General features: G+C 50.3%; 1 protein-coding gene across 1 annotated transcript in view; it reads left to right on the top strand.

The window, feature by feature from the left end:
• Positions 1-13,783, top strand: part of FLT1 (fms related receptor tyrosine kinase 1) — a 174,017-nt gene that overhangs the window by 144,347 nt on the left and 15,887 nt on the right. The window contains exons 19-25 of the mRNA XM_049647387.1: positions 988-1,092; positions 4,559-4,672; positions 5,437-5,525; positions 9,146-9,302; positions 9,732-9,829; positions 10,518-10,640; positions 12,412-12,523. Of these exons, the coding sequence (XP_049503344.1) occupies positions 988-1,092; positions 4,559-4,672; positions 5,437-5,525; positions 9,146-9,302; positions 9,732-9,829; positions 10,518-10,640; positions 12,412-12,523 (798 nt within the window). The remainder of the gene's footprint in view (positions 1-987; positions 1,093-4,558; positions 4,673-5,436; positions 5,526-9,145; positions 9,303-9,731; positions 9,830-10,517; positions 10,641-12,411; positions 12,524-13,783) is intronic.

Raw genomic sequence — 13,783 nt, 5'->3', positions numbered from 1 at the left:
CTGATATAAAAGGGGACTGAGGTATTCCGGGGGTGGGGGGGTGGGGGGCGGTGTGTGCTCTTCACGGAGCATCGCCCTCACGGTCTCCGACCCACTGGGGACAGGGGGGTTCCTCTAGTTACCCGTGACTGCTTTGAGCGTCTCACAAGTTCCCAAATCGCTGCTCTTCATTCTGCATTCACGCACAAGGGGCCTTCTCTGCACCCAGCGCTGAGCTAGGTCCTGGGAACATTCCCACGTGGTAGGTGCCCCTCTGAGTCAAGTGGTCTCATTTAAGGGTGAGGAAAGAAACGTGTTAAAACAGCTGTTATGGCAGAACATAACAGGTCCCACGAAAGAAACCTTACTTTCTTACTGCGTTTGGCAACCATTTCTCTGCAGCTTAAACCAATTAACTACCGGTGGTTGGTTGATAGACTCGTGTGCTGAGCCACGAAGGCCTGTACATCATGTAAGGACATGTTAGAATATCTTGGCTGGCAAGCAAGTCTGAGAAATGACTTAGTGATTTTTTTCTAGCTGTGGAGCATTATGATAGCCAATAGCAGTAACCCCCATTCTCTGGTTTCTTCCTTTCTGCTGAAAACAGATCAGAAGAAATGACCTTCAGAGGCAAGAAAGGGGGCTTAGGTTAAACAAAGGGAGGTCTTGGTAATAAAGTTATTAAACGATGGAAGAGACCCCCGCCCCCCTGGGAGGATTTTGTGAAGAGGAAATTGGTCACCTACCCACACCAAATGCATCCTAGGGGCCTGGCCTAGCTGCAAAGGATAACGGCCCCTCAGAAGCCCAGTGAGGAGGCGGAAGAAAGATACCCCAGAAGTGTGTCCCTTACTTTGACTCTTTTGGGCTCAGTTTGTTGGAGATTCCATTCAAAGCTACACGGCTCACATACACACATAGGTCAAAAGGCACCTTCTTCCCGAAAAAGACTTGTCCTCATCCTGCTGGCTCGGCAAACAAATCAATGTCTTCTTTTCATTGCAGGCAAGTCACTCGGAAGAGGGGCTTTCGGAAAAGTGGTTCAAGCATCCGCATTTGGCATTAAGAAATCCCCCACGTGCCGGACTGTGGCTGTAAAAATGCTGAAAGGTACGGAGGCTGTAGTTTGGGTTTCGGCCGACCCACTAGATTCCCGAAACACTGGTACACGTTAGCTATGGCCTGGGAACAGACACAAGCTACTTCTGCTCAGGCCACACCACTGTCTTTACTGCTGGGAGCCCCTTGGCTTCGGGAGTTTTCTATCAGGCCAGCAAGAGCGCTGAATCAACCCTGTAAATGAAACCATCCGGCACTGTCCACGGGAAAATGATTTCTGTCACCTCCAAGATCTTTCTCCTCTCACATCTCAGGCTCGAAACTACCAGGGATTTAAGCTCACTGTAACCACAGGTTCAAGATTTTGGAGGGATCCACGAGGACATTCTAAGGGGAAATCAGCTGTGGGTTGTAAATCCCAACGGCTTAGCTGGGGCTTGACCTAACTATAAAGTGAAATCGTGAAGCCAGAATAATTGAGACCATCAGAACTCTGAACTGTGTGATAGCGTCAGGTCCCAAACACAACACATTTCCTCTTTAGAAATTTACATAGATGGATAGATAGATAATCTTTCTGGTGTTGAAAGACACACCCATTCAGAGAAGCCCTGGGGAAGTAGGGCCAAACCGCACGGTGATTCATGATCACCCGCAAGACAGATGAAAATGAGAATAGGGGAAAGCTGTATAAATCAGACATCTCAGGGATGCAGATGTCTTCTGAAGTATAGAAAAGACTTCATTTCCTCACTCGTGATGGCATTTTTATTTTACTTCAACTCGTGTTAAGATTCTTTTTTTTTTTCAATTTTTTTTTTTTTTTTTAATGTTTCTTTTTGAGAGAGACAGAGACAGAGCACGAGCAGGGGAGGGGCAGAGAGAGAGGGAGACACACAAATGGGAAGCTGGCTCCGGGCTCCGAGCTGTCAGCACAGAGCCCGACGCGGGGCTCGAACCCACAGACTGTGAGATCGCGACCGGAGCTGAAGTCGGACGCTTAGCCGACTGAGCCACCCGGGCGCCCCACTCGTGTTAAGATTCTAAAACCAAAAAGTAGGCCTCTTGCAGGAGCCCCAGGCAATGATATCTTCCACCTCAAAAGGCTGCCCTCGTCAAGCAAAGGCTCTGATAAAAACCCTCCAAGGAACCTGACAGTTCTGCTCTGAAAGCAGCCAGGGAAGGAGTCTCAAGGCCCACAAATCCGGACTTTTGTTCCAAATGGACTGCCCAGAGGATGGCAGGCCTTTCTGTGGCATGCCTACATTCCAGCACGCCACCCCACACCCCGTGGCCCAGGCTCCGAAGAGAAGAGGCATCAATATGCCCTCTGTGTGAGAAGGCACCAGACTAAGTGCCTTCATGTATTAGCTTGAACCACAGGAGGTTGCCATTCTTCTTCTTTTTCTCTCTGCAGCCTTGTGAGGGAGATATTATTTCCCCACTTTGCAGATGAAGAGACATGGCCCAGAAAGGTTAAATCACCTCTGCCGGGCCCCACAGCTCCCCAGGGCAAAAGTAGGGGTTTGAGTGCAGCGCTCTTACCCTCCCCCCACCACGGTGCTGCAGAAGAGGGGCTGTCTAGACCCGGCCTCCGGCGGCCTGTGGCCCCCAAACTCTAAAATGGCCCTGATCCGAGTTATGGAGGCACTCTAATATCCACCCTTGAGCTGAGTCGGGGCTCCATCTGGAAGCGTCTGCTTCCTCAGCTTGTCCCATTTCCCTGCCTACGACCACACATCATCGCCAGCAGAGATGGTCTTGTGCCCGCACTCGTCTGATGTGGATCCAAGGTAACACCTGCCTGGGGACAGAGCGGTCTGAACAAGAGAGCTGGGTTTTCCCCTGTGCCAAGGGGGCATAAATGCCTGGAAGGATTGATGAGTCGGAGGAGGGGAATTCTGACTTGAAAAATTTGAAAGGCCGGCAGAACGTAGTGTACGTAATACAGAAAAAGCATACACGGTGTCTTGATAAAATGCTTATCTTTTTAAAGCCATTAGCCTGGATTTTAAAAAGATCGCCAAATCACCCACTCTATAAAATCCCCCCCAAACCATTTTCATTCAGCTTTCTTGCTTGAATTGGTTGGCCATCTGTTTCTAGGAGAAATTGAAAAGACAGAATGTCAAACAAAGGCCATGAGTCAGAAGCTCTTTCAAAGTACCCTGGAGCAGAACCTTTAACCTTTTCGGGCCTTATGCCCATGTCTGCAATGAGAAGCGTATTCACGGTGTTTATTTTTCTAACAAATATTTGTTGTGCGTCTCCTGTTGAGCCAATCCCAACCCTGTTGGGAAGCTTCTAGAGTTTATCTGGTTATTAGTTAGAAAATGATCTGAAAATGATTTGTGCTTACGAAATACCATCCACATGCTTTGGCCATTTCCAGGGCTGTTCTACAGACTTACTTGCACATGTGTAGAAAGATTACACATCACCATCTACTACAGTGTTATTTGTAATGGGAAAAAAAAAAAAAAATAGAAACCACACACGAAAACAAAAAAAAAACTGGAGACCGTTCAAATGCCAGGAATGCTATTAATCAACTAACAAGAATTGGAAAAGTCTCTGACACATTAAAAAAGCAAATTAAAAAAAAAAAATATATATATATATATATATTTTTTTATGACTCATGTAAACAAAAAAAGACCTTTATGTGGGTATATATGTTTGTAAATACATAGAAAAAGGTCTATCTAGGGAGGTATGTGGTTGGAGTGGCTTTCACTTTTTACTCTATATACATCATATTGTTGGAATATTTTACAGCAAGATTGTAGGACTTTATTTGTTAAATTTTGTAAAGTCTTACGGATTAACCAATAAGAAAGACCAAAAAAAGAAAAAAAAAAAAAAAAGAAAAAAAGAAAAAACAGACAGAACAAACTTAATTTAGGCTTTAGACTCTGCTAATGCTTAGACTGATGTTGTTTATCTCTGAGAATGGAGTTGAAGGCAGATGCTTATGGATCCTCACAATTTGAGATAACCCTGCAGACTCCAGGGAGGAAAAGGTTATAGGGAGAAAATAACACATTGCAAAGATGTTTACAGAAGTGGCCATTCCACTCTTGCAGACCCCTGGTGCTCCTTCTTTGTAACTCTTCAAAGAGGGGAAAGTGAGAAAAAGAGGGGAGGTGTGGGCACATCCCCTGTCTGGAAGGTTCTTGCTGCGCCTGGTTCTGCAGAGCGGAAGCCTTTGGAAGGCGCTTTCACGAGGTGCCCAGCTCTGAGTCAGCGCATTGCTGAGCAGACCAGGTCCACCAAGAGGAAATGCCCAGTGACTAACCCCACCACTGCTTCTGGGGCTTACTGTAATCAAAAGGATGTTGGCTCAGGAGGGAGGGAGTAATGAAAACAGTCTGGAGACCTGGCCTTGCTGCAGAATGTGGGGAAGTTAGTGAAGCAACCGTCTGAGCCTCGGCAAGCATGGGGGGCAGGAATGCCGCCTCCAGCGGAAAGAGCCCCATTGTCCTGTCGCCTTGACTCTTCCTTGTTTCTCACACAGAGGGGGCCACGGCCAGCGAGTACAAAGCTCTGATGACTGAGCTCAAGATCTTGACCCACATTGGCCACCATCTGAATGTGGTCAACCTGCTGGGAGCCTGTACCAAGCAAGGAGGTAAACGAGAAGGAGGGACCGCTCCCTCTCTCCATTCACATCCTAAGAGCAGAGTCTGACACGTAGCTCTTTCTCCTCGTTCCTCCGCACCTCCTGAAAAATAGCCTCTCGTGTCCAGAGCAGACAACTTGTCCACTTACAGAAAGGTGCTCCCCTCCTAGAAATGCCTTCCCTGTACAGTCAATTGAAAGGTTCTAAAGAGAAAGATTCCCTTTTAGACCCTTCCCATGGGCTCCAGGTCAAGTGAAGGGCATTTTTTCTCTCAGGATGTGGCCAGAGCTGAGGTAATGGACAGAAGGTTGAGTATTCCTTGAAGCTTCCCATAGAGAAAGGAATCCCTCCTGGGAGGATCTCAGGAGGAGGCGATGCCGGGGACAACCAGAGGGGCCATTCCCTTCAGACAGGTTTTCTCCACTGAGGCAAGCAGCCGGGATAGGGCTGTGGGGATGACTGAGGACGCCAGCATGTTCCTGAAGACCTTCCGGTCTTCCCCGATGCAAGGTTTGTGCTCGCGTGTAGATGTGCGATCGCTGCTTAAGCCAGAAAGAAAGATGCAAGAGACCTGTGCACATGAGTGTTATCCAAGCTCAACAAAAGGAGTAGAGGTGAAGGGTAGTTGGGTAGACGTACCTGTTCCGAGGAGCCGTGGGTACAGAAAACAGCCAAGAGCCGGGAGGCTCCAGCTAGAGACCCAGCCGTAGCTGGCCGCGCCTCCATCACCGTGGAGAACTGACAAGTGATAAGCCATCTGTTTGGACCTGCAGGGCCTCTGATGGTGATCGTTGAATATTGCAAATACGGAAATCTGTCCAACTACCTCAAGAGCAAACGAGACTTATTCTTTCTCAACAAGGTAAGGAGCTTAGGGTTGGGAGGTTTAGGGTATAGCAGCTTAAAGCATGAGAAATCTCTGTTTTCCCACGAATGACCAAGCTTCGCACCCAGTCTCTGCTTTTTTCCTTTTTTGAGTTTTCCTTGCATGCTAATATGTCACACTTTTTGTGGGCAGTGCAGAGAATATGTAATCCCAGCATGTGCAGCGATAGAGGTTAAACTTCAGCAGCCATCTACCTAAATACCTATCTAAGCATCTTGATCGGTTTTTTCCTCTCTCTCTCCACACGTACACACGCACACGCACACATCACTTGGCGACTGGTTTCTTGAAAGATGATGGCAAGTAGAATTGTCTCCATTTTTTTAGAGAAATTAAGGCCTCAATCAACTGAGTGACTTTTTAGTGAACGAGAGGCCAGTGATGGAGCCAGAGAAATCATGTCCTTCCCTTGCTCTGCCCTGACTCTGCCTTCCCCAAACCCTCACCACGCACGTCAGCTCGGAGCCAGCCTGACGCACTAAAATAAAGCTACGTAACAAAAGGGACGCGAGGCTTTAAGTCCTGAAGGCAAACAAAGCTTAAATGATTACTGAATGGCAGAGAAGGTATAATAAAACTTGGCCGGGGTGACCCGTTCCCCCAGTGTCATGTCCTTCTCTGGGCTGGAGCATCTTGGGAAGCAATAGTTCAACATTATTAACCGATGATCAGCAGCGTTGGTGATGAGTCTATGCGGGGTGGTGGTTGGACACGCAGACTCTGGAATCATACATCCTGTCCGTCTCCACCGCTCAAAATCTGGGACCTTGGACAAGTTACTCAATCCCTCAATCTCAGTTCCCTCATTTATTAAACGGAGGTAATAACAGAACCCAACTCATGGCACTATTGGGGGAATCACTTTTTTTTAATTGAACTACGCATTCCCAAAGTGTTACCTATCCCTGTCATCACTGGCCCACCGAGATAGAAAGATAAGGAGAATCCCACCGAATGCCACCGATGTGGATGACGGATAAAGTGCCACACCTCCAAGAATTACACCCACCTGCCACGTGGACAGGCGGATAAGAACAGCCAGACAACTGGCCGATTCTCTCATCCTCCAACTCTGACCCAACCGAGGACACAGGTGGTCTACTTGGAACCATATATACATGAACATAGTGTTCCCAGTTTTAAATCACGCGCTCTAATAATTCGAATCTTGAAGCTGAAGGGGTACCTCACTGGCTCAGTAGGTAAAGCCTGTGACTTTTGACCCCAGGATCCTGAGTTCAAACCCCACGTTGGGTGTAGAGATTACCGCAAACAAAGGATCCTGAAGCTGGAAAGGATGCGTGCAGTCAGCTAGTTCACTCTCCCCCATGAGAGATGTGCCCGGAAAAGTCAAGTGATTGGCTTACGATTCGCTTGACTTTTAGTGATTTAGTGATTCACCCTCCAAGAGGTGAAGTCGGGGAGAAAAATCCCAGTTCTCTGGACTCCCCCACGCAAAGCTTTTTTTGTGCCCTACCAGCATATACGGGGAGAGGGGGGAAGAGCAGGGGGAGAAGGGGCGGGGGGAGGGGAGGGGGAGAGACCAGAAGAAAAAGGGGAAAGTGGTGGCCTGGGCTGAGAGCAGTGCAAAGTCCCTTCAGTCCCGAAGTCCTGGACTGGCTTCAAAAGAACTAAGGCAACGGCACACCCCAGGGACCCGGGCAGGGCGGGAACGTTCGGGTCTGTGCATCCTTTGTTTGGAAAGCTTTGCTTCCTACTCTGGCTATTTTTAATGAGTCGCCTCCCTGTTGGTGGAACTTTGCGTTTTCGTGGAAAACACATGTCCGTATTTCATATTCGGAAGGTAAAGGAATATAAAGAGAGAGTGAAGGGAAAACCCGAAACGGGATGTTTCATTTTCCAAACGGATGCCCCAGGATCGTTGAATACTCTTTGTAATAAATGTCACCGTATTCTGCCAGAGCCCCGAAAGCTCGGTACTTAGACCTTTATTTATTTCACGGAGGTGGTTACCAGTAAGCAAAGCTGAGTGGAGCATAGATTGGGAGTCAAGGAGGGGGTGAGGCAGCTCGAGTTTCTGGTCCCTGCAGACCCAGGTGCCCAGGCTGTGACCCCTGGGAGGATGAGGAAGAAGGCTGCCCGGAGAGTGTTGCCAGGGGCTGAGCCACGAGCAGATCTGTTGAACCCGTTCCTCCCCATACCCTTGCCAGTGCTGTTCTCCCCGCTGCCTGTGTGTCCCCAGGAGAGGCCTTGTAACCAATAAAATGTCAGTCCCCGATTGAGCAGAACCAACTCTAACTGCCTCCGGGAGACACAATAACAAGGAATTCTAGTTCACCTGTTGTCAGGCACTGGGTACCTGTGCTGAGGCCTTCCGACCCGCCCGCAGTGCTCCCTCGCCAGGGGTCAGGAGCCCGGTACCCCCCCAACGGAGTCTGTCCCCCCATCTCCCCTGTGGCTCCTTCCTCTGGCGGCTGTTTACTCCCACTGCGCCCTCTAGTGGAAAGATCTCTCCTACTTGGTGACAGTTCTAGGAAAGGCCCCGCAAGGCTGCCTGGCTAGTTGCCCCCGCACCGGCGCGCCGTGCAGGTGCGTGAAGGGACCCCACCGAGCCCCGGCCCCTCTCCGCCCCTGTCGCGGTCTAGCCAGCTAGCATCACCGCGCCAAGGTACACACGACACGAGCACATCGCCACAGGGGCACCGGGAGCTGAGCCTGCAGTGTCCCGGCTATGAGATGAATTCCCAAAGATGCTAGAACTATTTTCTGGGTCCACGTGAACACCCCAACCCGGCACCTCCTTTCCGAGGAGTCCACCTACACGATAAGCTGATGGAGCTTTTCCAGTGAGGAAAATGGGACCCCCAGAACCTAGGTAATTTGCCCAATATCACATGGTTAATAGAGGAGCCAGATTACAAACCAGGGCGTGGATGTCCAGCCCGGGATGAAAGGCCTTTCCTGCCCTTATTAGGATCAAACTGTATCTTTGTTCTGAATGGAGGGGAGAAAAAGAAATGTTCACGTTCCGTCCTTCCCCAAACAAATGAGAGAAATTGAGAACCACAGCCTTCTCCCATTACCCACAGGGATGATGTCAAGGGAAGCCCTACGTCCGCTAGGGATTGACTTCTGTTATTCAGATCGTCTTTCACAAGATGGTGGGCGGTATGGAAAACATGATCAAGGGCATGGACTGGAGTTGGCCAGACCTGGGTTTAGCTTTGCCATTTACCACTTGCATGTGACTTTTATTCCTTGACTCCTCTGAACCCGTTTTCTTCACGTATAAGCAACAACTACTTCAGAAAATGGCTAGAAAGATTAAATAAGAAAACTTATGTAAGATTCTTAATATACCGGCTCGCACAGAGTAAGCACTCAGTGAGCACCATTAATGTTTCTTTATCCTACCTAAGATGCTGTCTAGAAGCCCATCGAAAAGCAGAACCAGACTCTAGAAACCCAGGAACAATCAGGCACCTGAGTGCCACAGGGCCCTTGCTACCAATTTGCTATCTATCCGTTTTGTGCAATGACATTCAGCTCAGGCGACTGCCAGCCTAAAGGCTTAGTTTGCTCATTGCTGTTCTGGAACTCTCTTTTTCTCCGTGTCCTTCTTGGTCTGTTCAAAGGATGCAGCATTACACATGGAGCCCAAAAAAGAAAAAATGGAGCCAGACCCGGAGCAAGACAAGAAACAAAGACTAGATAGTGTCACCAGCAGTGAGAGCTTCGCAAGCTCTGGGTTTCAGGAAGATAAAAGTCTGAGTGATGTTGAGGAAGAGGAGGGTAGGTATTAATTCCTTCCTGTCCTACAGTCTGAGATATTTTTACAACATACTGTGCATCTCTGAAATTTTTTTCTTATTTATCACCCTAATAAACATCCGTGGGAGACTTGAAGGGTAATGTCCTGAGGAGATAAGATTTGAATTAAGATTATTTACAGAGTTACTAATTTTGACGGGGAACTGTACAATTGTCTCCCCTCAGGGCTTTTTGTCTTGACGGATCATCCCCCGCCCCCATCCTTGGGTAAAATGGGCTGGAGGCCTGGAAAAATCTCGGATATTCATGTTGAAACTCCAATGCTCTTGAAACTGAACTCTGATCTACTTGTTGGTTTGTTTTCTGTTTTGCTAACATTGTTCCAATAAACAGGGATCTGGTAGGATAACGAGAGCCATCACGAACAGTTATGCTTTTAATGCTTTCCAGATTCCGATGATTTCTACAAGCAGCCCATCACTATGGAAGATCTGATTTCTTACAGTTTTCAAGTGGCCAGAGGCATGGAGTTCTTGTCTTCCAGAAAGGTCAGCCTTGCCCTTTACTGTCTTCTTCTCTGCCAGGCCCGGAAGACGTTCATATGGACACACACTCATTTGTGCCATAAATCAATTGGCTCTTCCCAGTATTTGCTTAACTTATGGCAATTTGTTGTCATGTGTTGTCATCAACAGATGCCTCAGTTTGTCCTGATAGGACTGAGGAGTCTTGGATACCAAGGCATAGAACTTAACTCTGGGGGGAAAAACCTCACCAGGTTTCAGATTAGATGAATGTGGCGACCATTCTCCACCTTGCCCTCTGGCATCTTTTCAGAACTGGCCAGAATCTCAGAATACACAACTTCACAGGAGAGCTTCTGTTAATACATCCCAGTGGGGTCCTCCACGGAAACTGCAGCTGGGTCCCCATCCGACCTTGGCACCTCGGGATGAAAGGCTGGGCAGGGGGGGAGCGGGGGCTGGGGGCGGTTTTGCTTACTGGTAGAAATCGATGGCCAGCTTGGTTTACCAGGACGCTGGATCCAGGGCATTTGTTGACTTTGGGGCCATGGGTATGAAGAAATGCCTTCGTGTTTATGGTAACCCCTTGTGCGTTGAGAGTCGCTTCCTTCATGGAAAGGAAGGATGCGAAATGGATCCTCCAATTAAGAGGAAAGGAAATCAGCCGGTGAGGTTAAGGAAATGCATTGATTACACAACTCTTTTCTTCTAGTGCATTCATCGGGACCTGGCAGCAAGAAATATTCTTTTATCTGAGAACAACGTGGTGAAGATTTGCGATTTTGGCCTTGCCCGGGATATTTATAAGAACCCCGATTATGTGAGAAAAGGAGACGTAAGTCAGTTTGATGTTTCTTGGGCTCATTTATACCCTCTCATCTTTAAACCACAGACCAAAGCCCTGGGTAGATATTTACACGCTCCCTGAAAACCATCGTGTGCTTTCTGTGAAGACAAGCAGCCCGCGTGGCTGTGTCCCAGAGAGGCCTTGCGTGGGGCTCAGCAATGCCCCTTTCCCCTGGTCCTGGCCTTTCCCGGTTGCTGGCTTGGTACCTGTGCTTTGGGGCAGAACTGCCAGAGACTGCTAACCCCGGGGAGTGTTCCGTGGGGCCCTGGTAAGACCGTATCCTCACCTCCCCTTGACTCCTCTGGGAGTTCCCTGAACCACTGGAAAGAACACCCTGGACTCTTCCCTCAAATAAACCCGGGTGATTGATTCAGCAGGTGTGTATATCCCAGGAAGGGGTGGGGGAGGGTGTCGGTATTATCTTGCTGGGGAGGAAACAGTTTACCTCCCGAGTCTGCCCCCCCTGCCTCGCATCTCCCTGCAGGCTCACCCTGGCTTCTCTTTCCCTGCTTGTTTTTGAACACTGTGTTATTTTTCACTTTGGGCGGTGACCTCCCGTGTCCTCTCTTCTCCAGCCTGAGGGCTTAAGCCTGTGTCTGGGCTCTGAGGATTGCTCTAGGCGTGGTTTTCCCACTTGACCAAGCACACAGATCACCTGGGAGGGCTTATGGAACGAGAATTTACTGAGCTCCCCACCCCCCCCCCACCCCCCACTGGCCCCGGAGATTCTGATTCAAGGAGGCTTGGGTGGGGCCTGAGAATGTGCCTTTGTAACAAGTTTCTAGGTACCGCAGACACAGCTGATCCCAGGGCTATACTTTGAGAACCGCTGCTCCAACAGTCTCTTTTCCTGAAAGGAGAGCTTAGGAGCCCTGATTTGCAAAGCCTGTCGTTTTCTGTCATCTCTCTTTCAGCCTCTCTCACTTCCGTTTCACTGTCTCTGTCGTCCCTTATTTCCTGTAGAACCTCACCCGTCTCCAGTGGCGAGGCCTGAGGGGCCCGGGTGGCTCCGTCGGTTAAGCGTCTGACTTCAGCTCAGGTCACGGTCTCGCAGTCCAGGAGTTCCAGCCCCGCGTCGGGCTCCGTGCCGACAGCTCGGAGCCCGGAGCCTGCTTCGGATTCTGGGTCTCTCTCTGCCCCTCCCCCACCTGTGCTCTCTGTCTCTCTCTCAAAAATAAATAAAAACATTTAAAACAAAATGTTTCTAAGTGGCAAGGCCTAATGCAGTGGGACCCCTGCTCTCCGAAGAGCAGGAAGATTTGTCTTCCCACTTGAAAACCAGCCACATGGTCTCCTAGAGGCGGTCTATCACCTTCCTTCCTTCCAACGCCTTTGCTCACTCCCCCGATTCAGTGACTTTTAAGATCATCTTTCTACATAGGGATGCCTTTCAAAATCCTCCTTCTTAAAAAAAAAAAAAAAGCCCTGGAAATCATCAGTCTTCAGGATGTGTCCTCATTCAGGTCATTCTTTTCCAGGTCCCTGTAGAGCGTGCATGCTTTCCGTGGGGAGAAGGGCTTCTTACAGAGTCATGGAGTGAGGACACGTCAGACACGTGGGAGGGGCTCACCCAACACTTACTGCCCCATTGGTGTGGCGCTGCACGCTAGAAGGGCTTCCTCCATTCTAGGAAACCATAGCTGCTCTAGGAAATGATCTGTGGGCCAAGTGTTATCTGGGAGGTGACCCCGTGGGCACTTGGGTTGAACATGCTTTGTTTTCACGTCCTTCTGCTCAAGGCCCCCCTGCCCTTTTCTAGACTCGACTTCCTCTGAAATGGATGGCTCCCGAATCTATCTTCGACAAAATCTACAGCACCAAGAGTGACGTGTGGTCTTACGGAGTGCTGCTGTGGGAAATCTTCTCCTTAGGTAAATCTGGGGGGAGGGGGGAGGGGGGAGAAAGGGACCTGCACCCTCTGCCGCGCGTCCTCCGGGTAAATGCACCCTTGAGAACAGCATCTCAGAGACTCGTGGGTCCGTGTAGGGCTTCGGACCAGCATCACGTCTGAAGTCAGGTTTAGCCAGTCTGACTGCTGTCTCTATCCTTGGCTCCTTCTCCTCATTTCTCAAAGTCTCGGGCTCCTAACGCCCTGCCCCTCCCCTCCCCGCATCAGCCACCTCTCAGAAGTTCTTCGGAAAGGCCCCACCAAGCACAGCTCAACCAGGGTTCGAGATGGGAGGCCTTTCTCGTGGCTCCAATATTAGCACGGCTAGCCCTCCACGCTGGTTTATGCAGGGCGAACGATAGGAGTGCCGACCATATTGGTTCTGCTTCCAGTAACATCCGCCATGGGTGGCTGGAAACCCTGTTCACGGCCCCAGGCACACAGATGTGCCCAGAGCCCAGAGTCTGCTTGCGGACACATGCCCTGAGGCCTCCCAAGCGTGGGGTCTAGCCAGCGGTCTGTCAGACTTTGCCAAAACTCTGCCTTTCGGAGCAGCTTAAAGTCACCCGGTAACATCCCTGGTTTCCTGTAATGTGTGAAAGTCATTCCCCTGCTTTCGATGACAGACACCTGCTGCTTTCAGTCCTTGAAAGCAGCTTGGCGGCCACAGTGGCCCCGCAGTGACACAGTGCCAGAGGCGCACGCCTCCCAGCTGCTTCCTACGGCACAGAAAGTGCAGACAAGCGAATGTTGAGACAGACGAGGTTCGAGGTCTGGAGCAGAGCAGGTTGGGAGGCGTCGTTCACTCCTGGCCCCCGCCAAGCGTCCCCCTAGAAGGGAAGGTTGCGTGGGTATTCTGGACGGTAGAACGCAGAAGGCAACGTCTAGGCCCTTCTGGCAGCCCCCCTGTCCGCGGGCCGTTCCCCCTCCCACCCCCTCCCCCCGCCATTCAGCCTTGCCTGGAGCCCAAGGCCCCCTTTCCCTCCCCCCCCATTCAGCCTCACCTTGGAGCCCAAGGCCCCCTTTCCCTCCCCCCCCATTCAGCCTCACCTTGGAGCCCAAGGCCCCCTTTCCCTCCCCTCCCCTGTTCAGCCTCCCCCTGGAGCCCAAGGCCCCCTTTCCCTCCCTCCCATTCAGCCTCACCTTGGAGCCTAAGGCCCCCTTTCCCTCCCCCCCAATTCAGCCTCACCTTGGAGCCCAAGGCCCCCTTTCCCTCCCCCCCATTCAGCCTCACCTTGGAGCC

This window comes from Panthera uncia, assembly GCF_023721935.1.
Source record: "Panthera uncia isolate 11264 chromosome A1 unlocalized genomic scaffold, Puncia_PCG_1.0 HiC_scaffold_16, whole genome shotgun sequence".
Classification (NCBI taxonomy): domain Eukaryota; kingdom Metazoa; phylum Chordata; class Mammalia; order Carnivora; family Felidae; genus Panthera; species Panthera uncia.
Note: the sequence above shows the minus strand (reverse complement) of the source record. Positions and strands in the feature narration are given on the sequence as shown.